At 42.8% G+C, this 26,532-nt stretch overlaps 1 protein-coding gene across 7 annotated transcripts in view; it reads right to left on the reverse strand.

Annotated features, from left to right (window-relative positions):
• Positions 1-20,429, reverse strand: part of ubr5 (ubiquitin protein ligase E3 component n-recognin 5) — a 186,209-nt gene extending 165,780 nt beyond the window's left edge. For all 7 annotated transcript variants that reach the window (XM_041792405.1, XM_041792404.1, XM_041792403.1 and 4 more), the window contains exons 1-3: positions 20,206-20,429; positions 6,990-7,034; positions 6,773-6,854 (exon numbers count right to left, since the gene is read on the reverse strand). In XM_041792405.1, the coding sequence (XP_041648339.1) occupies positions 6,773-6,854; positions 6,990-7,034; positions 20,206-20,267 (189 nt within the window). In that variant the 5' untranslated portion in view covers positions 20,268-20,429. The remainder of the gene's footprint in view (positions 1-6,772; positions 6,855-6,989; positions 7,035-20,205) is intronic.
• Positions 20,430-26,532: the final 6,103 nt, after the last annotated feature.

Consider the following 26,532-nt stretch of genomic DNA (forward strand, 5'->3'; position numbering starts at 1 on the left):
CCAGAGACACTAATGTAGACCAGAGACCTGGGACTGATGCAGACCAGAGACCTGGGACTAATGTACACCAGACATTGGGACAAATGAAGACCAGAGATCTGGGACTAATGTAGACCACAGAAACTAATGTAGACCGGAGACCTTGGACTAATGTAGACCAGAGACCTGGGACTGATGTAGACCAGAGACACGAATGCACACCAGAGACCTGGGACTAATGTAGACAAGAGACCTGGGACAAATGAAGACCAGAGACTTCGGACTAATGTAGACAAGAGACCTGGGACTAATGTAGACCAGAGGCCTGGGACTAACGTAGACCAGAGACCTGGGACTAATGAAGACCAGAGACCTGGGACTAATGTAGACCAAAGACCTGGAACTAATGTAGACCAGTGACACTAATGCAGACCAGAGACCTGGGACTAATGTAGACCAGAGACACTAATGCAGACCAGAGACCTGGGACTAATGTAGATCAGAGACCTGGGACTAATGCAGACCAGAGACCTGGGACAAATGAAGACCAGAGACCTGGGACTAATGTATACCAGAGACCTAGGACTAATGTAGACCAAAGACCTGGTACTAATGTAGACCAGAGACCTGGGACTAATGCAGATCAGAGACCTGGGACTAATGTAGACCAGAGGCCTGGGACTAACGTAGACCAGAGACCTGGGACTAATGAAGACCAGAGACCTGGGACTAATGTATACCAGAGACCTAGGACTAATGTAGACCAAAGACCTGGTACTAATGTAGACCAGAGACCTGGGACTAATGCAGATCAGAGACCTGGGACTAATGTAGACCAGAGGCCTGGGACTAACGTAGACCAGAGACCTGGGACTAATGAAGACCAGAGACCTGGGACTAATGTAGAGCAGAGACCTGGGACTGATGTAGACCAGAGACACTAATGCACACCAGAGACCTGGGACTAATGCAGACCATAGACCTGAGACTAATGCAGACCAGAGACACTAATGTAGACCAGAGACCTGGGACTGTTGTAGACCAGAGACACTAATGTAGACCAGAGACCTGGGACTGATGCAGACCAGAGACCTGGGACTAATGTACACCAGACATTGGGACAAATGAAGACCAGAGATCTGGGACTAATGTAGACCACAGAAACTAATGTAGACCAGAGACCTTGGACTAATGTAGACCAGAGACCTGGGACTAATGTAGACCAGAGACCTGGAACTAAGGCAGACCAGAGACATGGGACTGATGTAGACCAGAGACCTGGGACTGATGTAGACCAGAGACCTGGGACTGATGTAGACCAGAGACCTGGGACTGATGTAGACCAGAGAAACTAATTTAGACCAGAGACCTGGGACTAATGTAGACCAGAGAACTGGGACTAATGCAAACCAGAGACACTAATGTAGACCAGAGTCCTGGGACTAATGTAGACCAGAGACCTGGGACTGATGTAGACCAGAGACCTTTGACTAATGCAGAAAAGAGACCTGGGACTAATGCAGACCAGAGACCTGGGACTAATGAAGACCAGAGACCTGGGACTAATGTAGACCAGAGACCTGGGACTAATGTAGACCAGAGACACTAATACAGACCAGAGACCTGGGACTAATGTAGACCAGAGAACTGGGACTGATGTAGACCAGAGACCTGGGCTGATGTAGACCAGAGACACTAATGCACACCAGAGACCTGGGGACTAATGCAGACCAGAGACCTGGGACTAATGCAGACCGGAGACCTGGGACTAATGCAGAGCAGAGGCCTGGGACTGATGCAGACCAGAGACCTGGGACTAATGAAGACCAGTGACCTGGGACTAATGAAGACCAGTGACCTGGGACTAATGTAGACCAGAGACCTTGGACTGATGTAGACCAGAGACCTGGGACTGATGTAGACCAGAGACCTGGGACTGATGTAGACCAGAGACCTGGGACTAATGTAGACCAGAGACCTGGGACTAATGTAGACCAGAGACCTGGGACTAATGTAGACCAGATACCTGGGACTGATGTAGACCAGAGACACTAATGCAGACCAGAGACCTGGGACTAATGCAGACCAGAGACCTGGGACTAATGCAGACCAGAGACCTGGGACTAATGCACACCAGAGACCTGGAACTAATGTTGTCCAGAGACCTGGGACTAATGTAGACCAGAGACCTGGGACTGATGCAGACCAGAGACCTGGGACTAATGTACACCAGACATTGGGACAAATGAAGACCAGAGATCTGGGACTAATGTAGACCACAGAAACTAATGTAGACCAGAGACCTTGGACTAATGTAGACCAGAGACCTGGGACTAATGTAGACCAGAGACCTGGAACTAAGGCAGACCAGAGACATGGGACTGATGTAGACCAGAGACCTGGGACTGATGTAGACCAGAGACCTGGGACTGATGTAGACCAGAGAAACTAATTTAGACCAGAGACCTGGGACTAATGTAGACCAGAGAACTGGGACTAATGCAAACCAGAGACACTAATGTAGACCAGAGTCCTGGGACTAATGTAGACCAGAGACCTGGGACTGATGTAGACCAGAGACCTGCGACTAATGCAGAAAAGAGACCTGGGACTAATGCAGACCAGAGACCTGGGACTAATGTAGACCAGAGAACTGGGACTGATGTAGACCAGAGACCTGGGCTGATGTAGACCAGAGACACTAATGCACACCAGAGACCTGGGGACTAATGCAAACCAGAGACCTGGGACTAATGCAGACCGGAGACCTGGGACTAATGCAGAGCAGAGGCCTGGGACTGATGCAGACCAGAGACCTGGGACTAATGAAGACCAGTGACCTGGGACTAATGAAGACCAGTGACCTGGGACTAATGTAGACCAGAGACCTTGGACTGATGTAGACCAGAGACCTGGGACTGATGTAGACCAGAGACCTGGGACTGATGTAGACCAGAGACCTGGGACTAATGTAGACCAGAGACCTGGGACTAATGTAGACCAGAGACCTGGGACTAATGTAGACCAGATACCTGGGACTGATGTAGACCAGAGACACTAATGCAGACCAGAGACCTGGGACTAATGCAGACCAGAGACCTGGGACTAATGCAGACCAGAGACCTGGGACTAATGCACACCAGAGACCTGGAACTAATGTTGTCCAGAGACCTGGGACTAATGTAGACCAGAGACCTGGGACTGATGCAGACCAGAGACCTGGGACTAATGTACACCAGACATTGGGACAAATGAAGACCAGAGATCTGGGACTAATGTAGACCACAGAAACTAATGTAGACCAGAGACCTTGGACTAATGTAGACCAGAGACCTGGGACTAATGTAGACCAGAGACCTGGAACTAATGCAGACCAGAGACATGGGACTGATGTAGACCAGAGACCTGGGACTGATGTAGACCAGAGACCTGGGACTGATGTAGACCAGAGAAACTAATTTAGACCAGAGACCTGGGACTAATGTAGACCAGAGAACTGGGACTAATGCAAACCAGAGACACTAATGTAGACCAGAGTCCTGGGACTAATGTAGACCAGAGACCTGCGACTTATGTAGACCAGAGACCTGCGACTAATGTAGACCAGAGACCTGGGACTAATGCAGACCAGAGACCTGGGACTAATGTAGACCAGAGACCTGGGACTAATGTAGACCAGAGACCTGGGACTAATGTACACCAGAGACCTGGGACTAATGTAGACCAGAGACCTGGGACTGATGTAGACCAGAGACCTGGGCTGATGTAGACCAGAGACACTAATGCACACCAGAGACCTGGGACTGATGTAGACCAGAGACCTGGGACTAATGCAGACCGGAGACCTGGGACTAATGCAGAGCAGAGGCCTGGGACTGATGCAGACCAGAGACCTGGGACTAATGAAGACCAGTGACCTGGGACTAATGAAGACCAGTGACCTGGGACTAATGTAGACCAGAGACCTTGGACTGATGTAGACCAGAGACCTGGGACTGATGTAGACCAGAGACCTGGGACTGATGTAGACCAGAGACCTGGGACTAATGTAGACCAGAGACCTGGGACTAATGTAGACCAGAGACCTGGGACTAATGTAGACCAGAGACCTGGGACTGATGTAGACCAGAGACACTAATGCAGACCAGAGACCTGGGACTAATGCAGACCAGAGACCTGGGACTAATGCAGACCAGAGACCTGGGACTAATGCACACCAGAGACCTGGAACTAATGTTGTCCAGAGACCTGGGACTAATGTAGACCAGAGACCTGGGACTGATGTAGACCAGAGACACTTATGCAGACCAGAGACCTGGGACTGATGTAGACCAGAGACCTGGGACTAATGAATACCAGAGACCTGGGACTGATGTAGACCAGAGACACTAATGCAGACCAGAGACCTGGGACTAATGTAGACCAGAGACCTGGGACTGATGTAGACCAGAGACCTGGGACTGACGTAGACCAGAGACCTGGGACTAATGTAGACCAGATACCTGGGACTGATGTAGACCAGAGACACTAATGCAGACCAGAGACCTGGGACACTAATGCAGACCAGAGACCTGGGACTAATGCAGACCAGAGACCTGGGACTAATGCAGACCAGAGACCTGGGACTGATGTAGACCAGAGACCTGGGACTAATGTTGTCCAGAGACCTGGGACTAATGTAGACCAGAGACCTGGGACTGATGTAGACCAGAGACACTAATGCAGACCAGAGACCTGGGACTAATGTAGACCAGAGACCTGGGACTAATGAAGACCAGAGACCTGGGACTGATGTAGACCAGAGACACTAATGCACACCAGAGACCTGGGACTAATGTAGACCAGAGACCTGGGACTAACATAGACCAGAGACACTAATACAGACCAGAGACCTGGGACTAATGTAGATCAGAGACCTGGGACTGATGTAGACCAGAGACACTAATGCAGACCAGAGACCTGGGACTGATGTAGACCAGAGACCTGGGACTAATATAGACCAGAGACACTAATGCAGACCAGAGACCTGGGACTAATGTAGACCAGAGACCTGGGACTGATGTAGACCAGAGACACTAATGCAGACCAGAGACCTGGGACTGATGTAGACCAGAGACCTGGGACTAATATAGACCAGAGACACTAATGCAGACCAGAGACCTGGGACTAATGCAGACCAGAGACCTGGGACTAATGTAGACCAGAGACCTGGGACTGATTTAGACCAGAGACACTAATGTAGACCAGAGACCTGGGACTAATGTAGAACAGAGACCTGGGACAAATGCAGACCAGAGACCTGGGACTAATACAGACCAGAGACCTGGGACTGATGTAGACCAGAGACCTGGGACTAATGTAGACCAGAGACCTGGGACTAATGCAGACCAGAGACCTGGGACTAATGTAGACCAGAGACCTGGGACTAATGTAGACCAGAGACCTGGGACTAATACAGACCAGAGACCTGGGACTGATGTAGACCAGAGACCTGGGACTAATGTAGACCAGAGACCTGGGACTAATGCAGACCAGAGACCTGGGACTAATGCAGACCAGAGACCTGGGACTAATGCAGACCAGAGACCTGGGACTAATGTAGACCAGAGACCTGGGACTAATGCAGACCAGAGACCTGGGACTAATGCAGACCAGAGACCTGGGACTAATGTAGATATAATTTAGGATAAATTAACACTACAAGCCTCTGATCTCATACATTTTCCTCAATATGTGTACTTTATGATTCTGAAGTAATATTTAAAATAAATCAATAAAAATTACAAGCACTTATTCTGTCGCTGCTGTCATTAAAACCACAGCTCATAAATGCTACTTCTAAATTACAGTTAGGCTATAATCAATATTTATTTATAGGAACTTTGTGAAGAACGTAGAGACAGAAGAGTGACAGCTGATACAAAAATAAAGAGAAATTCTTGTTTTAATGAAGAGAGGATAGTGAAGAGCTTATTCGCGTTATTTTCAGGTTGGCTAAGAGAAATTGCAGAAGTGCAGGTTGTAGTCTAACAGACGTCTACAGACGTCTGAGCCACTCCGCCCAGTGGAGTTTTGGAGGGTACATGAGAGGGGATTTCTCCTTACTGTTTAAGAAAAGGCAGTGACCCACTGATTATTGTGCATGTCATATACATTTACTATCCATGCACCGCTGTTTGAAAATCGATCAATTTTTCCTTTAACTGAAACCAAATTAAAAATGAGCTTTACAAATAAAACGAAAAATAACTTAAACTGTATGGTGTGCTTACAAAACTAACTAAAATGAAACAGAATTAGGGACAAAATCTCCTTAGTTTTAGTCTTTGATACTAGCATACTGACTGACATGAACACCCAACCCTGGAGAGAGTAAAACTGCCAGATTCAACTGAAGACAACTTCACACAATGGTCATTTTAGGTCTGGAGTTGTATACCAACATTAAAATTGAATAATTACAGTGTAAAGTGCAGAGCCCTTTTGGATGTCGCCCCTGGCAGGTATCCCACATTTCCCACAAAACTAAAACTAACACTAAAACTAATAAAAACTAAACTAAAACAAAGCAATTTTGCAAAATAAAAAACTACACTGAACTAAAAAAACAGCAGTAAAAACTAATTAAAACTAAAGTGAAGTTCAAAACAAAAGGTAGAAACTAAATAAAAATTTAAATGAATGAAAAATCCAAAGCTATTATAACCTTTATGACACACCCCAAAAATAAAAAATAAACATACAATCTTGGATCCTGACTGTGTGATTAAGATAGTAATGTGGTCAGTGTTACCTCTAGAAGAAATCCAGCATGGTTTGGACCAACAACACACTGTTTTAAGGTCGCCTGCTCCAAAAGGCCGAGGTGGGGATAGCTGCTTAAAAACACAAAACGAGAGAGAGAGAGAGGTAACAAGACCAAAAGTCAGCACACACAGTAGCTAAGACCCTGCTTACACTGATTCAGCTATGCTAACTAGCCTGAAGTGACAACTGTGACACAAACTTACCTGTTGTAGTTGTATTTGTTGAGCTTCTCTGAGACTTCACGGAGCCTGATAACAAAGAACAGCCATTATTCATGAGGTTTAAATTATGGTGACCAAACGCCATCTGCTAGCCTATATGCAGCACTTCCCAGCATGTGTTTGCATAAAGCCCAGTAGAACCCAGGAAGAATAGCTGCTGCATTGCAAAAGCTAACAGTGGTCTCAATAAACTAAACTAAACACAACAAACACTAAAGCCGTGTTTCCATCAGGGGTCCGGTTTGATTCAGTTAAGTTTGGTACGCTAAACCCCAAAATAGTTAGCGTTTCCACAGACACCCGTGCTCTCACTTGGTGGGCGGGCTGTAAAAGCATGCATGTCACAGATAGCGTGAGTCTGCTGGTCCAGCTGCAGAGTTACAGAAAGGATGAGTGACAGAAATCAGTCAGGAATAAGCAGTAGACAGCTTTATTTCAGCTGAGAGTGCTTTTAAAAAAATGACTACATCTTAATGATGTTAACCGCTGTCAGTACCGATCCTCAGCTGATGGAATACGTGAACAGAGACGGTTTGAGTCGTAACACCACGTTAATATGTGAATATATCTAGTCTAGAACAGTTTATACGACAAAACATGAAAGTTCAGAGCTGTACTGTGAGAATTCGCCTCATTAAAAATAAAGTAAAAGTTCATCTGGTGTTAAAATCAAGCTAGATTAAGTCAGAAATCCAGGGTGCGCTAATCTCATTTTAAAATAGTCTGCAGCCTGAAGTTTTACAAACACATTCAACAACCACAGAGCGATGTTTTCACAGGTTACCTAACGTAAGACGTAGATTAATAACTAGTTACAGAAAAGAATGAACTGTTCAAAGGCTTCGTTTTCACAAAACTTCAGCATTAATTTAGTTTCTCATCCATCGTGGATGGATCAGGCTGATGTGGACCTTCAGGCTCTGCTTTGTGTTCTTAAAATCATCCAGATAAACGTCAGGAAACTTGATTTGTGGCCTGAAACCAATATCCACAGACTAGAAAACAGTCTGGATCTCCATCCAGTCCAAATATTTCCACTTAGGCAGATATTGGTCCATTTTTCTCCCATTTTCGCCCGCTTCTCACAGCGCAGACTTCTGTGTTTGAGGCCCGGAGGCGAGCAGCTGAGTCGCGCACTGACGTGACGTCAGTGCAGCCCCCTATCGTTGTGTGTGTAGCTCCACCTTTTTGGTAAGGATAGGTAAGACTGGTACCCCTACGGAAGGGTGCCGAAAAGTGGGACGGTATGGGTCGTTTTTTTGGGACCCTTCCTCTATGGAAACACCAAAAAAAGCGTGCCATACCACACCGAACTGAGCCGGACCACTCGGTGGAAATGACCTATAAGGTGAACATTTGAATCTGCCGATAAGAAGACATACCACACATTTACTGACCGATGAATTAACCAGGCTGCAGGAGCTGAGGCTCTGACAGAGAGCAGAGACACTTCAACACAAAAAGCCTGATCTCTTTCAGCTTCCACAGAGTTATTAACCGCTGTGAAACACTCAGACTACAACATGTTCTTCTGTACTGCCCTGCGCTGCATCCTACCTCTCTCCTGCTGCACACCCATCAATCAGTGAGCTAAACGCTTACCCTTTCATCCCTACATTCATATGTGACCAATGCCAAGCAGGAATCTTGGTTAGAGCATACTGACTAACCATCCGACCAATCGGGTAAAAGGGGTGAGCCCTAGCAGAGATGGAACAACATCAAAACTTCATATCACAGTTATCAGGACCTAGACTATCAGGGTTATCAGTGTCATCACTGGACTGTAAATATACAGTTTAAACAGCACACATTCATCAAGTCTGTTATCAAAACATTAGAAATCTAACTATCAGCACAGAGGACAGAAACTTTGTACAAACATTACACAAAACATGGAAACCTCATCAAATTTGCAGAAGACACTGGTCAAAATGTTTGATATCATTGGATACTATGCTTTCAATGACATATTAAATGTAACTACTCTCCATTATTTGGAAAAGAACTCAAGTTATCAAAGACGGATGCACAACAGATAAATAAGTCAGAATCTCAATCCAAAGCTCATTTTCTATCGACGCCCTTGTCAATAAGTGCTTCATCTATCCTTCTGCTGTTGGTAGAAAAACTACAAGAGTTTATTTTTACTGGAGTGATAGAAGAGAAGTAGATAGTAGGACCCTAACCCTAACCCTTGAGTTAGAGAGGTAAAAGGTCAGAACTCCTTAGGTTCATCTATTTTATGTTGATGATAAAGAAAAAAACATTTCTTATCTTCATGACTTGATTTATTCAACTTTCTCATCCAGAACTGAGTTGACATTGTACTGATGTTACATTTAAACATCCTGACATTTAATGTGGGCTACATTTATAGGGTGATCCTTGTTTACTGTCTGTGAGTGGTTGGCTCCTTAGAAGAGCCAATTGATGGCCATGATGCTGACTTCTTTGCATGTCATTAACATGCTTTTTCAAGGAGAAGAAAATCTGAATCCACAGGTTGAGGAGCAATGAAAACTGTAATTAGTCATTCTAATTAAAATCCTTATACCTCTGATTCATTTACTACAGGAGACTTTCTACAAGAGAACGTTTCCATGGATTAGGCCCCTTCATTTAGCTCTAGAAATACACAAGATCGATGCATTTGACTTTAAAACTTTAAGAAATGTATAGCTGGGGGAGGATATCCCTGGACCCTAAAATTTATCTCTCTCTTTAACTTTATATTTTGCTTCTTTTAGCCATGTTATTTAGCATGATTTTGACTATGTAGCATTATAAACCAGAAATCTATTCTTCTTCGCTGCATGCTCATGCTACCAGTTTTTGAACAGCCAAGAAGAACCCAAGGAGCCACTGCAGCAGCCCCACATCTTTTCTCTGCAGCAGGGCTGGATGTGAACCTTTCTGCCCAGAGCACTGATGCTACAGAGGCTGGCAGTCCTGTAGCACAACATGTCAAATGTTTGTAACAGATCTAAAACCAACCAGTAACTGAACAATATGCTACATACACTATATTGCCAAAAGTATTCACTCACCCATCCAAATAATGTAAATCATGTGTTCCAATCACTTCCATGTCCACAGGTTTATAAAATCATCCCCTAGGCATGCCGACTGTTTCTACAAACATTACTGAAAGAATGGCTCGCTCTCAGGAGCTCAGTGAATTCTGGTGAGAATGGGAACCACTCCTCTAATGACAAGGCACCCAAGAAGAGGAAATCTGCCCTTGCTGACCTCCTCGGGCAGACATTCAAGACCACCAGAACCCCCTTGGTATCAGCTATGTCCATGGTTGAAAAAAAGATCAAACAATATCAGGATGCTCCACTGCTGCCACTGACGGATGATCCACTGGTATGGTGGAAATCTCAGACATCATGCTATCCACTCCTTGCTAAGCTGGCACAAAGGTATCTCTGTATTCCAGGGACTAGCGTATCAGCAGAAAGAATCTTTTCCACTGCTGGTGACATACTAACTGCTCAGAGAAGTGTGCTCACGTCTGAGCATGCTGATCAGTTGCTGTTTCTCAAGAAGAACATGCATATTTAAGGTTGAACTAAAATCTGCTCAGGTTTGTTCTCAGGTTTATAAACAAGTTGCTTTGAGGACTGAGTAAAGACAGGAAAAATGTTCAAGGTTTGTGCAAAACAAGTTGACAGCAGTTAAGTTAAATGTGTGAAGATACACCCAAAAAAGTTCATCAGGGTTTAAAAGTGTAGGCACTAAATTGCGTCAATGTTTACATGAAGTTCAAGCCTTAAAAGTTAAAAGCACAAAATTTCTCAAAGTTTACATTAAAAGACAGTTATGCACTAAAATGTGCATTTTCATATGACTTTTATAAATAAGTCATTTTTTGCAGTTTTTTATATATATGTATATTTTATACTTTGTTTACATTTAAAAAACTGTTCTGCTGCAGAACTGATGGTTTATTACAGTTTGAACTTGTGCCAGTTTATGTGATATCTGTGACCAGTTATAGTCAGTGTGTTTATAAAAAAGGCACTATGCTTGGACTTCATGCACTTTATGTTCAGTGTTTCAGCTCAGTCTGTCAAATCCTGTGATGAATTGACACTAAACTGCAGTGAATAAATTGAGAAATCCTGCACTTGACTGCTTTACGACTATTTTGTATTGACCAGTAAGACATATTTTGTGATGTATTGTTATACAATTTTCTTGCAATATATAGATTATCACAGTATCTTTGTATCGTGATAATATCGGTATCGTGGACCATGTATCGCGTATCGTATTGTGAGGTACCCTGTGATTCCCACCCCTACTCCTAAACCTTGTGGAAAGCCTTCCCAGAAGAGTTGAAGCTGTTACAGCTGCAAAGGGTGGACCCACGTCAGATTAAACCCTATGGATTAAGAATGGGATGTCACTTAATTCATATCTGAGTCAAGGCAGGTGAGCGAATACTTTTGGCAATATAGTGTATGTAAGTGAATGTACTTCAAGAAAACAAAACAGCCTAAACTGCAGCCCTCCATTAATGTCAGATTAATTAAATGGCCAATCAGTGTTAAGAATTTTGAGATACTGGATTTTGGGTTTATTAGCTGTAAGTCATAATCACTGCAATCAAAAGAAATAAAGACTTGAAATATTTTATTATATGTGTAATGAATTTATATAAATCATGAGTCACTTTTTGAATTGAACCACTGAATACACTAGGGATGTTCTGAAACCATTAGTTCCTTCCTGATACGATACCAAAGTGTTGGGTATCAGCTGATACCGAGTCCTGATCTGATACCAGTGAGAACTTTCTGGACTGACTGTGCAGACTAGCAAATTATTTCAGACCTATGTTTGACTCAGAACATGGATAAACTAATAGAATCAGAAAGTCCAGCATCTCTGCGAGCTTACAGGTGTTTCTCTGCTGATTACTGAGTTTAAAATAACAATAATACAGGGGTCTGCAGCACAGACTCTCTCTCTCTTATGCTCTACTCAGGCAGCATCACATGATTTCAGAACAGCCTGCCACTGGCTGATGGACCCAAACAAATATGGTGGTTAGCATTCAAGTAAGCATCCATGCTAGCAGTAATAAATGATCAGAATTCAGTTAAAGTGGATTAAAAGACGTTCGATATCGGGATTACTGTGGTGGATTTAATCATTAAAGTCCCCAAAAGTCACATCAGTTCCAGAATCGCTGAAAATGCTGCTGTAAGGATTCAAAGGCATCAATGGGAAGGCACAATGGCTAGCTTCAGGAGGAAACACAAGTAAGAGCCAGCGATGTATGGTTCAAATTGATTTCACGTTTGATTAACTGTGTCACTTGTTGTCACGTATGACAGCACCGGTCTGGAAGGTGTTTTAATGATCACATTCAGAGAAAAACTGTCACACAGCCACTAATCTTTGCTGCAGCAGTGGGTCTGCTATAAAAATGGTAGCCCGTCCATGACAGTGAAGAAGAACGATTTTCAGTTTACAGCGCTAACAGTTAGCATGGCTAAACCAAGCAAAATATACAGTTAAATAAAACAATATAGGATTGGTCCATAAACTCATGTACTCGCTGATACTGATACCTGCAGTTTAAGCAGGATCAGAGCTATTTCTGATACTGCTATAGGAATCGGAACAACCCTAGAATACACTATACACCATATTCTAGTTTGCACATGTTTACCAGACAGCATGCAGCGTCATTTTACCAAGGTGAAGGGAACAAAAAGGGCTCAGCTCCAGACTTGTAAATCCAGGAGACATGGACTGGTCAGTAAACACCAGTCTGCCACCCAGCCTGGTTTAATATACTGTTTTATCATCATAGAATCATAATTATCATACACTATAGTCAGATTCTATGGAGATACTGTCACCAGCCTGGTTTAATACACTGTTTTATCATCATAGAATCATAATTATCATACACTATAGTCAGATTCTATGGAGATACTGTCACCAGCCTGGTTTAATACACTGTTTTATCATCATAGAATCATAATTATCATACACTATAGTCAGATTCTATGGAGATACTGTCACCAGCCTGGTTTAATACACTGTTTTATCATCATAGAATCATAATTATCATACACTATAGTCAGATTCTACGATGTTACTTTTACCCATCTAGCTTTACTTTGATGCCATAAGATGATGATGACAACATATTTATGGTGGAATCAGTATGGCGGCATATTACTGTCAAAACTCGAGTGTGAATATGAGATCCACATGACCAAATATGAGATCCACATGACCAAATATGAGATCCACAGGTCCAAATATGAGATCCACATGACCAAATATGAGATCCACATGACCAAATATGAGATCCACAGGTCCAAATATGAGATCCACAGGTCCAAATATTAGATCCACACAACCAAATATGAAATCCACGTGCACAAATATGAGATCGCGCGGAGGAGCCGCACGCACGAGTCAAACATTCACGCGTGCAAATTACTTTTGTGAGAGCATTCACAGTGCTCGCTCACAGAGTATCTCTACCCATGCGAGCAATATTGTGGCCTGAGAGAGCAAAATCATGCCTTGAGCACACTCAGAATCTGAGAGAACACACAACTACTGTCCATACTCTTCTGCTCTCGACACCACTGTTCCCTCTAAGGGGGTTTTCTTCACAATTGCGCACTGCTCTCCACCTCTCTGCGCAGAAGAAAAAAAAGTTACACACTCAAATATCCCCGACGAGTTTTCACTGTTTTTTCTAATGTGCGCTGTGATCAAAGGCGCATTGATCCACAGGCTAGCTGATACCATAGCCTAGGGCTTCCACCTCCATGGGGGCCTCATAACTGAGAGATGTAAAAAGTGTGTCTACCAGATAATGCTACAGCCGGCACACTGATGGAAGGGTCTGATATTGACAGCCGCCGAATACAGGTGGATTCCAGCCATGGAGCGTTCCTGACGAGCTTTGGTGAGTTAAATTTATCAGCGTCACAAACTCCGCCTCCCTCTAACTGTGCATGGCTCTTATTGCCAGTGTGTGGGAACTGGATGGTTGTTTAAATGACTGATTTGCACATAATGGGAGGATTTTTTTCCCGAAAAAACTGACTGATTAGACTGATTAAACATCAGTACTGAGCTCATTATCAAAACATTTGATAGGTGACACATTGCAGGAAATATTACAGATTTACTGTATACTGATAATAAACCAATTAAAAAATTATAAAACCTCTTACACCCTCATAACTGATCAGCAGGGCAGTGAGAAACAGAGGCAGACAGGAGCCAGGCATAGAAAACTTCTACAGGAGTAAAAAAGACTTCAGCTGAAGAGAGTAAAGCTGTAAATTTCTGTTTTTAAGCATTTTATTACATTAATGAGAGTTAAAACAGCTGATTACATCTTTCGCACAAGTTAACTTAATGTTAAACATTCAAACAATCTATTATTTTAATAAATATTTATCTAGAATTTTTGTAACATTAAATGGATGTCTATTTTTCTGTTAACAAGGTTCCTTTACAGAATGAAGCTGGCCAAAATGATCTACAATGAGACCAGGAAAGAGCTGATCTCCTATAATGGACCTGTTATAAAATGATTTAAACCCTGATGATGTTCTAGATTTCTGCCTTCTTATATGACACTACAAACTTTGTTAATGTCTGCTTTCACCTGAGGACAAATGCTTATAAGTTAGAATCACAGTTTACTTTTACATTCAAAGGATTGTAAATCATTAAAATATAAACCTTGATTAAAAAAAAATAAAAACAGGATTTCCAGACATCAAAATTTTGGTTAGCTAAAACTGAGAGCGGCTTGTGAATGAATGAATGTTGAAATTCATGACTTGAACAGTGACTGTTAATCACTATAGTTATAGTCACCTGATTTCACTTGTCAATGATATTTGAGTTTGGAGACGTGCTGCCATGGCGCTGCCATGTGGACGTAGATTACATGTCAGATTTCGCCCATAGTTGATGAAGTAGTTGCTCAGTGTAGTCGAATGTCTGCCCAAGAGTTTTGAAAATTAGAGGGAACATTGCTTGACACCTTAAACTGCTCGCATGCAAGCAGATTTTCTTTTTGGCAGTAAGTGGGCGGACCCAGTCATCATCGTATCCCTAAATGTAATTGGTTACAGTCCTCGCCTCTTATGATTGGCTATTGTCTGTGTGTGTCGGCCGGTGTCACAGATCAACTGTTTACCTTCCAAACAGCGCTGAAAATGCAGTAATATTGCCTGTTTTTTCTATTATAACAATTTATTGGTGCTTGTGGGGATATTAACGTCACGTGGTAAGTGTTTGGGCCGTCCAGAAGTAGGTTTGAAGACTTAAATACCTGGAAAGAAAATATAGGTGATTGTGCAGGTGCCTGTTAAAAACAATGCAAACAGAGGTGACACGCCGTGAAAACTGCTTGTTTTAAGTGGAATATTTTTGTACAGGATGGTTGTGGTTATGAATCGGATGCATTATATTTATACTTATACTTAGTATAGATGGGACACAAACTTTATAAGGGATTAGTTCAAACGCAGCAGGTAAGTCGAGTAGAAAGACGTGCTGTGTTAACCTGTGGTAGCTTGTTGACTCGTGATAAATTCCATGCTTGTAGGGGTTTAACAGTACAGAAAAATTTCGGTTCGGTATGTACCTCGGTTTCGAAGTCACGGTTCGATACGTTTTCGGTACGGTAATTGAAGCAAATATATAAAATGTAATTTTAATTTTTAAATTAAATTGTATTAAAATAAATAGGCTGAATACCCCCTTCCAAAAGTTCTTCAATGATTACAATACACAATACTCAATATATTTTTGAGTTACTAGGTTATTTTCATTGATACATTGACATACTGTGTTTATACCCATCCTTTTAAAACCAAAATTTCCCAGCCAAATTGAGCGCATCATCACACTACCGTGCGTTAGCTTGTTAAATATGCTAATTAGCGTCTTTCCTGCTGATTTCAACACGGACTTCGGCACTGGATTACTTTATTAATCAATGGGACCTACTACAAAGTTTTGGAGAACTTTTCACAGCCCATCTTGGCGGATAAAGAGGTTAGAGCGTGTGAAATCTGAGGATGTCTCTACCTAGGACGCAGCTGCAGAGTCCATCTCTCCTTCCTTCGAGGCTGACATATGAAGGTAAAATTAATCTGATTCACAGAGCCAGAGAATAATTGTTATAATTAAAACAATCTTAAAGAATAAGAAATTTATAACCAGCTAGGAAGACTTTGCTGTTCCTTCTCTTTACAGTGACCTTCATGTTTGAGTGGAGATTTTTCAGATGTGTTGACTGGCGACACAGCTGCTGAATAAAGTCAGCGCTATTGTTGTTGTCTTTGTCCACTGTCGTATTTTACTGGGAAACAAAGTGCTTCGGTACGAATACACGTACCTTTACACCCCTACATGCTTGTGTAAAATATTTCCAATTCTAAAACACAAATGCACTGTAAGAGATAATGCTATGCAGGAAGTGTCATAATTCACAGGACTCTTCTGTCTGATGATCTTAAATGTTTAACGTTTTACATTTTCTTTAATCTTTAATGATTAAAGAAAATGTAACGTTCAGTCTACGTGGCAGAATGTGGGGCTTTTATGAGTTTGGAAAGCGTAAGAAGGCTTTGGGGAAATTAAATATACCACTCATTGTCTGTTCAGATCGACAGCACATGTTAAACTATCTGACTCGCCAACACGAAAAACCCACCTGAATACTTGGTCTGGGATGGTAAAGTGTCGTTTTACATTGACATATTAGGGGCCATAAGACTAATGCAGAGATCAATAAGTTCCCTTAACCACAAAATTAATTTTCTTCAATCGAACATAACAAAGCATGGAATTTATCACGAGTCAACAAGCTACCACAGGTTAACACAGCACGTCTTTCTACTCGACTTACCTGCTGCGTTTGAACTAATCCCTTATAAAGTTTGTGTCCCATCTATACTAAGTATAAGTATAAACATAATGCATCCGATTCATAACCACAACCATCCTGTACAAAAATATTCCACTTAAAACAAGCAGTTTTCACGGCGTGTCACCTCTGTTTGCATTGTTTTTAACAGGCACCTGCACAATCACCTATATTTTCTTTCCAGGTATTTAAGTCTTTAAACCTACTTTTGGACGGCCCAAACACTTACCACGTGACGTTAATATCCCCACAAGCACCAATAAATTGTTATAATAGAAAAAACAGGCAATATTACTGCATTTTCAGCGCTGTTTGGAAGGCAAACACCAGCCGACACACACAGACAACAGCCAATCATAAGAGGCGAGGACTGTAACCAATTACATTTAGGGATACGATGACGACCAGGTCCGCCCACTTACTGCCAAAAAGAAAATCTGCTCGCGTGTGAGCAGGTTAAGGTGTCAAGAGCAGAAGAGGACTGTGTTGTGTTCTCTCAGATTCTGAGTGTGCTCAAAGCATGATTTTGCTCTCTCAGGCCACAATATTGCTCGCATGGGTAAAGATACTCTGCGCAGGAGCGCTGTGAAAGCTCTCTAAAAAGTAATTTGCACGCGTGAATGTTTGACCCGTACGCATGGCTCCTCTGCAGCCGTGCGCATGGATCTCAGGTTTGCTCGCATAGATCTCATATTCGCTGTCAAATTTTGACAGTAATTTGCCGCCATAAATCAGGACTTTTAAAAATGTATTGCGGCTCGAGGACCTAGCTTCGTCCTGATGCACTCCAACAGTGCACATTGGACTGCGGGTTATTCCTGCGAGTGGAGGATGTCTGCATCCTTTGAAATTATCTGTTTGAAGGACTCAGTAAAAATTGGAAAAATTTTGAGGATCCTCAACATTGGACCAGTCCTCCGGTAGCAGTCAATGACGTAGCATCCTTCAAAATTGGCTGAGGATCCTTCCTTGGCTTTGAGAAACAGCCACTGACTACCTGTACAGGAGAGGAAGAGAAGGATCTACTTCCTTTACTGTCTGCAGGAAACGCCTAAAGGTGTTCAGCTCTGGGATAGCCAGTGTCCTGTTCTCTGCTGTGGTGTGTCGGGGAGGCAGCACCAAAAACAGGGACGGTCTGAGGCTGGACAAGCTGATCAGGCATGCCAGCTCTGTGGTTGACATGGAGCAGGACTCTGTGGTGGCAGTAGCAGAGTCATTGGTTATGTCTAAAGCCAACATTTTAAAAATGATTAATCATTATCATATTAATTATTCATTTGTATTTTTCATGGCATATTACCTCAGTATGTGGCATTAAGTAATTGGGCTAAACATAATCCAGTCAGTTTGCTAATGGTTTCAACAGTCGACTAGTTGACTTCAACATTATCATTGTTGTATCACTGCATGGTTGCTTTTCATCTTCTCCCTTATAGCAGGCTTTAAGGACTTCAGTTTAGCTCTGACCTAGAAGTTTTTACACCTAAGAATGTGTTTCTGTGGTATTTCAAGCTCTTTGTCTGTCTCTATGAACCAGCCTACCGTTAAAGCTGCAGATTATAGGTGAGCCCTGGGTGTCTGTAGCTTTCAAAAAGGCAGATGAAGCTGGGTTTAACTGTGTTAGAAGAAATATTAAGCATAAATGTGCATGTAAACCAAAGAAATGCGTCTTTTATTCATTACTGAATTCTTTATCTGAGAAGGAATACATTTTCTATGTATTGTAGAATAATGTGTATTGTATATGTCCATTTCTACACTTCTGCATCAAATCAATGCTGTGGCATACACAGTAGGTCAGTGCAGCCCTGAATGCTGTGCAGAGGTCTACACGTGTAGCTAATGTGTGCCTCTAAAAAAGTACAACTACACATGAAAACCAGAAAGCCTGAATGGCTTGCTGGTCACAGCTAGTTTCTTCGTAATATCTACATTATGTGTACTTCAGATTGAGATAACTGGCTGCAGACCATGATACAACCTGGAAAACTACTACCCAGCCTTCAACAGTGTTGGACCTGCATTTCCTCATCCATATTTCTCATGGCCCTCGAGTGTGATCAAATTAATCTGCCTTGGTGGATTTAGCAGCAATATTCTGATGTCTCTGTCTCTTTAATTCTTTGCAATAACCACATTACAGTCAAACACTGCTCAGTAATTAGCTGATCCATCATCATACGGACAGCTTCAGTTGCTATGGTTTCTTGAACACAAACAAGCAGACCAGGAACTGGCATAAAAAGTGGCACTGCTGACTTCTGTTTGGGCTTAGTAAAGCAAAGCCGCACAGACACCAACATACAAGCACTGACCGGGGTGGCACTGATATGGCGTGGATTCAAAGCACAGGTATAAGCCTGACTACAACAAACAGACTCCTGCTAAGAGGACAGGTCAGTTGTAGTCCCAATAGACTTGGTGTTCTTCACAACTAACAAAACGCCTTTATATCAGTATCCCTAAAATAAGCATGGGATTCCGTGTATGTCGGGTATTGTATGTAGCCTCTACATCTCTGAACATTTCCATTAAAAGGGTGAAGACGACCATCATGTCCTCTGGGCTTCACCCTTCGCTGAAGCAGAGAACTGAATTAAATGCTATGTAGACAAAGGCTCACAGTTAGCAGTGGTCCGTGCATATACTGTTCCATCTACACGATAAAATATCCCACATTAAAGTCAATGAAACACAAATATGTGGCGTTGTCAACAACGTGGTAGCTGTAGCGCTTACTGGTAATAGAAACTAGCCATCGGCTAGCTGTCGTTAGCGCGCATTGCTTTGTTGATAATGATAATCAACTAAAACTTCCCTGAACCAGCGACGCTTGTCAGGGTTGTCACCAAGAAATAAACCAACCGAAATACAGTATAGTTTCAGAAACCGTGTTTTACGGCCCCTTTCCCTCTCTTTCCCCATCCCCCAACCCGCATTGTCTGTCTCAACTTTGACTGCGAGCCAATCCTTCCGGAGAACCAAGGAAACAGCCTGCTAGCACTAGCTACTGGTAGCCAGATCAGCACTAGCATCCTCCACAGAGCGGACTCTTTTGGTGGCTAGCAGCAGGCTAATGAGGTCCGTTCAAGATGCTGGGCCTAGTCTCAACCGCGGAGGGTTATTCTGATCATTACAAGCCCATCGCATATATGGGGACATAAGCTTCATATTATTATAAACAGTTACTCTTTTAACCACACCCAGATCATGACTATTGATTTTCATTCTGCTTTACAACAGGCCGCAGCAAAATACCTGTCATTGAGCTGATCCTCGGTCCCGGGCAACGGGTGAACCACGAAGTGAATAGATGTCATGGGGTCAATCAGAAACCACAAGCCTGCCTGTAAAAACGTGAAATCTTTTCCTCTTTGAAATTTTCGGTATATGTGGACTCATAAGAACCATTTAATGACGAAAAATCTCGAGTTCAGGTCCCAGCCTCCTCACAGACGTGCCGCCATCTTAGCTCTAGCAGGCTTCACTGTTTAGTGATCAGTACAAATGCAACCGCTCCGCTGGTTGGACCGTCAGAAACAGGAAATAGGTGAAATCTACGGCGATTGGCTTCAATGAGAACGGCAGTTCTCAGAAATATGTTCCTAAGTCTTCATTCCCACCAGTCCTAGAGTCTGTCAGCGGTGGAAGCCCTGCCATCTGGGTTGATTGTTGAAATCAACGGGCCAAAGGAAAGTTTAAACCTCTTTACTAACTCAGTAATGCAAACTAAAGGCTATACCTTACAACATTACAAATACTATTTCCTTTCGCTATGTTAACAGCACCACAACAAAAATAGATACAAAATTATATATGCAGTTAATAGTTTCATTCCGTGCTAACAGAGTTTTTCTAATATTCATGGCTAAGTGAAGCTGTGGATGATTGACTGACTGACTCAGTGACAGATATGACGCTATAGTTACATCAAAAAGCACTAATTCGGCTTCTATGCTAACATAAATGTTAAAAGTAAGATTTTTAACAATGGCTGCATTAGTTCGTGTGTTTAAGTTTCAGTGGGCTCTATGCATGAACTGCTTCCGCATTTGGCATTTGGCATTAGACGGCTCCCACACTTCCAGTCAGGAGAAGAGAATGGGGTTCGATGGCAAATTAGTTGCAGTTTACTCGCTGTTTGCATGAGTTACCTGAGCTGACTGTCAATGACGAGTTAACTTTAGCTGAAGATGTTCATTGCAGCATGCAGCAACGCTGTCCAGAAGTGCTTTTAACCTGTTTTTGAAACATCATTTTAGCATGTTTGGATGCCAAGTGACGATGGTAGAGTAAACACAAACAACAATCGAAACAAAAAATAACAACGAAACAGACAAATTAAGGCAGTATAGGAGGGTTTAGATTCCGTTTTGGCTCAGCACGTATCGTTGGGCGAAGTTGTGAAGCGGCCTTACGCCACCCCCCTGCTGTGCAGTGGAGCCTGAAGATTATAGAGCTACATAATTATCTGTTGTGTTTGATGAACTTAGAGGCATACTAACATCCAGTGAAACAGGTACTCAAGCTTAAATAAATATGTTGAACATTAACATTTATATCTAACATTTTATGGAGAATTTGGATTATTAAACATACATAACAGGTGGCTAAATGCTAATGCTAATGTGTTCTGAAAGCAGTTAAACAAGATGTCTTTCAACAGGAAATGTGGTCTAGTCTCTTTTTTGCATTTCAGTAGCCTTTATTATTTTCCTTGTAGTCACTTTTTAAAATTGTGAAGCAATGAAAAAAGGAAGACAGAATCAGGCAGCATGGATTTTCAGGCTGGTCACGCCTGTCTCTTTCCAGATTGGGAGGAGGAGAGTTTGTTATTGATTTGAAACATGGGCCCGTTCCAGAGTGGTGTATGAAGACACGGGTGGTGGGGGGGGGGTTATGTTAATGAACTTTTACAACAGCAGGCGGCCTTCTGGACCCCCCCCCCCCCCACCACTGACTCCAAAAAGGCTCTATGATGAACTCAACCTAAATATTTTCCTATGACTTGTTGTTACAGTTGTTAATGTTGTGTTCTTGATTCATCTTTCCCCAGGCTGAGCTCTGATGTCCTGATGAAAAGTCGGTGACAGGTGTGTGGCCACTTCCTGTCTAAGATACCCCGCCCTTTTTAACAAACTGTTTACCTGATAAAGGTCTTGTACCAAAATTCCTTGCCCTAAACACACCTGTCCTAGGAAAAAGATGTCTTCCATTCTTCCCCTGTTTTCACCATGACTGGAGGCTAAACAATACTTTTATTCTCACAACAAACATCAGAACTTAAACTCCATCCATTCTCATAAACCGTAGGTCTGCACTGTAAAAGACGATTAGAGATGAAACAATATCTAAGCATCATCTGAAACACGGTAGTTTAATTATTCCTGCACTTTCTACTGAAAAGGACAAAATGTTGACACTGCTCTGATAAGGTACACTGGTAGTAGTAGTAGTAGACTTAGCTACCTTTATTAGCTCTGTACCAGTATCTGCATGATAACAGGGACCATGTTTGAGGAATGGGACACAACCCTGAATGCTTCAATGAGATTAATTCATTAATCTCAGGAGATTAAAGCACAGTCAGCACTTTAACATTGCTCTCTTTAAGTTTGAGGATTTTCTGAAAGTCTTATTTCCACAACTAGTCCCTATTTAAATTTGTGAACTAATTTATATAAATATCCATGACTCACTGGGTTATCTCTTCAAATTCTGTATGAAATATTAGTATTAAGTATTATTTAAGTAAGTATTATTATTCAGACAGTGAACAGCTTGATTTTAGAGACACATATTTAACTTGGTCTAGTTGTTAGTTGGCATTACACAAAATGTAAAACTGCCAGCTTTTAACATGAACAGCTTGCCTGCTTCAAAGAATGAAGCCGTATTTAGTAAACAGAAGATTTCTTTCTATCTGAACAGTCAGCTGAAGAAACCAGAGCTAACATGCTTTCCTTTGTTTGACAGCGCTTGAGAAATTCGTTTAAATCAATGACATTTTCAGAGGGAGGCTAATACTTTTGTCCTCGTGTGTGTGTGTGTATATATATATATATATATATATACACACACACACATATATGTTAGGGCTGTCAGGCTTAATTGAGTTAATTGTTGTGATTAATGAAGGCCCACACATATTGTTTCATCGCCATTAATGACATGCTTTACTGTAAAGTACATCACCACTGCTCTCCACTGCACTGTCACTCACTCAGAAAAACTCAGACTGTCAGAGGGGAGGAGCGGTGGATCACAACTGCAGACAAAGAAAGGGAAACTCAAAACAAAATGGCCAAAGCCAAAACCAGAAACTTCCAGTCTTTAAAAATGACAAAAGGGAAAACTTTAGCTCTGCTGCCATGTAGGTGACTAGAGGTCTAAAACTCAGGGGGGACAGAAGACTGAGCCTGAAGGAAACCAAAAATGCCAGCTGACTGGTGCCTTTGAGAAACAACAGGCTGGGTAACGGCCTCCAGAACTAACCGGTTATTCCTTCAGTATGTTCACATAAAGATTCCAAAATACTGCAGGAGAATCTTCATTTCTTTCACAAAACCCAAAGAGATGCTGTCCTGATCTCTGATGGTGAACTACGGAGTCAGCACAGAGCTCTGAGCTCACGAATAGAAGTCCTCTCCCCCAGCCTGGTCCTGATGAAGGCCATCCAGACCCACACATGGCTCTGCATGGAGCTGATCCCTCACCCGTGTCAGTAACTGTTCCTCAAAGTCCAGGATCCTCCCGAGGCAGGCCCCTTGGAGGCGAGGCCAGAGTCCTCTCTGGTAAATCCTGACCACACATTAGGAACAGGCTGGCGAGTGTGTGTGATTACATCATAGGAAGGGTCACACCCATACACGTCACGGCTGCTTGTACAACTTCTAGCCAGCACTGTCCAATATGCTATCAAATAATCAAAAATAAACTACAACATCATCATAAAATCATAATCATCATTTAATCCTATAATATTCTCATCACATTCTATGGGGCTACCTTCACCCATCCTGCTTTACGCTGATGCCGTAAGTAATGAGAACATATTTATGGTGGAAACAGGACTTTTAGAAGTGAATTGAGCGCTTGAGGACCCGGTATCCCCCTGACATCACGCACTTTATTAATTATTTTGAAGAGAAGGAAAACTGTGTGCATTGGATCATGGGTCATTCCTGTAAGCGGAGGATCCATATGTGCATCCTTGGAAATTCCCTGAATGACTCAGTCCTCTGAAAAATTTTGAGGATCCAAAGATTTTCGACCAGTCCTCCAGCGGTACAGTTTAAAAAACAGTTTAAAATGAAGAATAGTGGAATTCTAAAATGCAGTATAACAGCAGTGATTAATCTCAATTAACTACAAATATCCTGAGATTAATCATGATTAGAAATGTAAAAGCCCCTATAAAGTAAAAATAAATGTGTGTCTAGGTTTGTTGTATGGCAGACCAGTGTGTTATGAACCATCAGGTCAAATTTCAGTCCAATAAAACATCTCTAAGTTTGTAAAATTGACCTCCAAAACCACCGAAAATGAGGCAGGATGATGTGGGTATGTTTGAAGGCGCTGAAGCCACGCCCACTCATCATCTTTCTACAGAAGTCGGAATTCTGACTTTTTCCTCAGGATTCAGAGAAATTGTGTTTCAGGTTTTTCTTCAGTGGCCCTAATCCTCTTCCATAGAAACATGATCCTCTTAAACAAAAAAAAAAAAAAAAAAATCACATTTCTGTCATGACAGCCAGTTTAGAGCTAGAAAGTCATTTTCTCAACCCGTATTTAACTGTTAGGGTATTCCTGATATCCAACTTTCTGAGTTATGTGAAGTCAAGTCTCTGTCTTTGTTGTTGCAAAACACACACACTTCCTGAAGTTGCTTTTCAAAATAAAAGTCTTTCATGATGTTTGTCATTCTCTGGGCAAAGACATGGATTCATGTCACCAACACATTTTAGAATTTGCTGTTGATAATAGCGCATTGCCCTTCTTCATCATTAGTTTGTTTCAGATTTGTCTAAGTGTTGCAACACCTCTCTCATGGCTCTGCTCTTATGTTTGAATGTGTTTCTAAAACAAGACTGGGTTAGGACCTAGCATATGGCTGACTGCAGCTATCTGGGGGGCCTGTTGAAATGCCTGACTGAATCCTGTGTTCTTGCAGAGTGAGTGATAATTCTGCTGTCCCTGATGTCTGAGGACCCTTACAGTTTAAACATAAATCCCTGTCACCAGGAAACATTTAGCCTGACACTCCAGATCGACTGAATATATTTCACTCTCATCTGGGAAAGCTTCCAAAGAAAGTGTTTAGGAAGGGCAGGACCTTCAGAGAATCTTCAGAAGGGGATCAGAAGAATGTTCTGTCACATTCATAAAGGGCTATCAGAGCAACATACGACATAGTCTGCATGCGCTGGTGTTGTTCATGCTACCGCTACCTTAGATTGTTAATGGCAGAGCTTCATGTCAAATAGATGCCAAGGCCACTTTGGAAAACGTGTTAAAACAACATGCATTCTCCTCATGTCCGCTCCTCGTGTCCTCCCCACATGTCCTCCCCTCGTGTCCTCTCCTCATGTCCTCCCCTCGTGTCCTCCCCTTAAGTCTTCTCCTCCTGTCCATTCCCCGTGTCCTCCCCTGGTGTCCTCTCTGCAGGTCCTCCCCTCGTGTCCGCTCCTTATGTCCTCCCCTCATGTCCTCTGCTCGTGTCCTCTCCTTATGTCCTCCCCTCATGTCCTCCCCTCGTGTCCTATCTGCATGTCCCCCTCATGTTTTCTCCTCACGTCTTCTCCTTGCGTCTTCCCCGCATGTCATCTCCTTGTGTCCACTCCTTATCGAGTCCTCATCTTTTGTCCTCCCCTCATGTCCTCTCTGCATGTCCTCTCTTCATGTACTCCCCTCATGTCCTCCCCATATGTCTTCTCCTCGTGTCGTTTCCCCAGGTCCTCTTCTCAAGTCCTCTCCTTATGTCCTCTCCTCGTGTCCTCCACTCATGTCCTCCTTTCGTGTCCTCTCCTCATGTCCTTCCTTGTGTCCTCCCATGATGTCTTCTCCTTGTGTCCTCCCCTCATGTCCTTTCCCTTATGTCCTCCCCCGTGTCCTCTCCTCATGTCCTCTCCTCATGTCCTCCCCTTGTGTCCTCCCCTTATGTCTTCTCTTCGTGTCATTTCCTCGTGTCCTCTCCTCATGTCCTTCCTTGTGTCCTCCCATGACGTCTTCCCCTCATGTCCTCTCCTCATGTCCTCCGCTCAAGACCTCCCCTCATGTTCTCCCCTCGTGTGCTGTCCTCATGTCCTCCCCTAATGTCCTCTTCTCGTGTCCTCCCCTCATGTCCTCTCCTCCTGTCCTTTCCCCGTGTCCTCTCCTGGTGTCCTCTCTGCAGGTCCTGCCCTTGTGTCCTCTCCTTATGTCCTCCCCTCATGTCCTCTTCCCAATGTTCTCTCCACATGTACACCCCTCGTGTCCTCTTTGCATGTCCCCCTCGTGTTTTCTCCTCTTGTCTTCTCCTTGCATGTTCCCGCATGTCCTCTCCTCATGTCCTCCCTTTGTGTCCTCCCCTTATGTCTTCTCCTT

Source organism: Cheilinus undulatus, linkage group 8 (assembly GCF_018320785.1).
Source record: "Cheilinus undulatus linkage group 8, ASM1832078v1, whole genome shotgun sequence".
In the NCBI taxonomy this organism is placed as follows: Eukaryota; Metazoa; Chordata; class Actinopteri; order Labriformes; family Labridae; genus Cheilinus; species Cheilinus undulatus.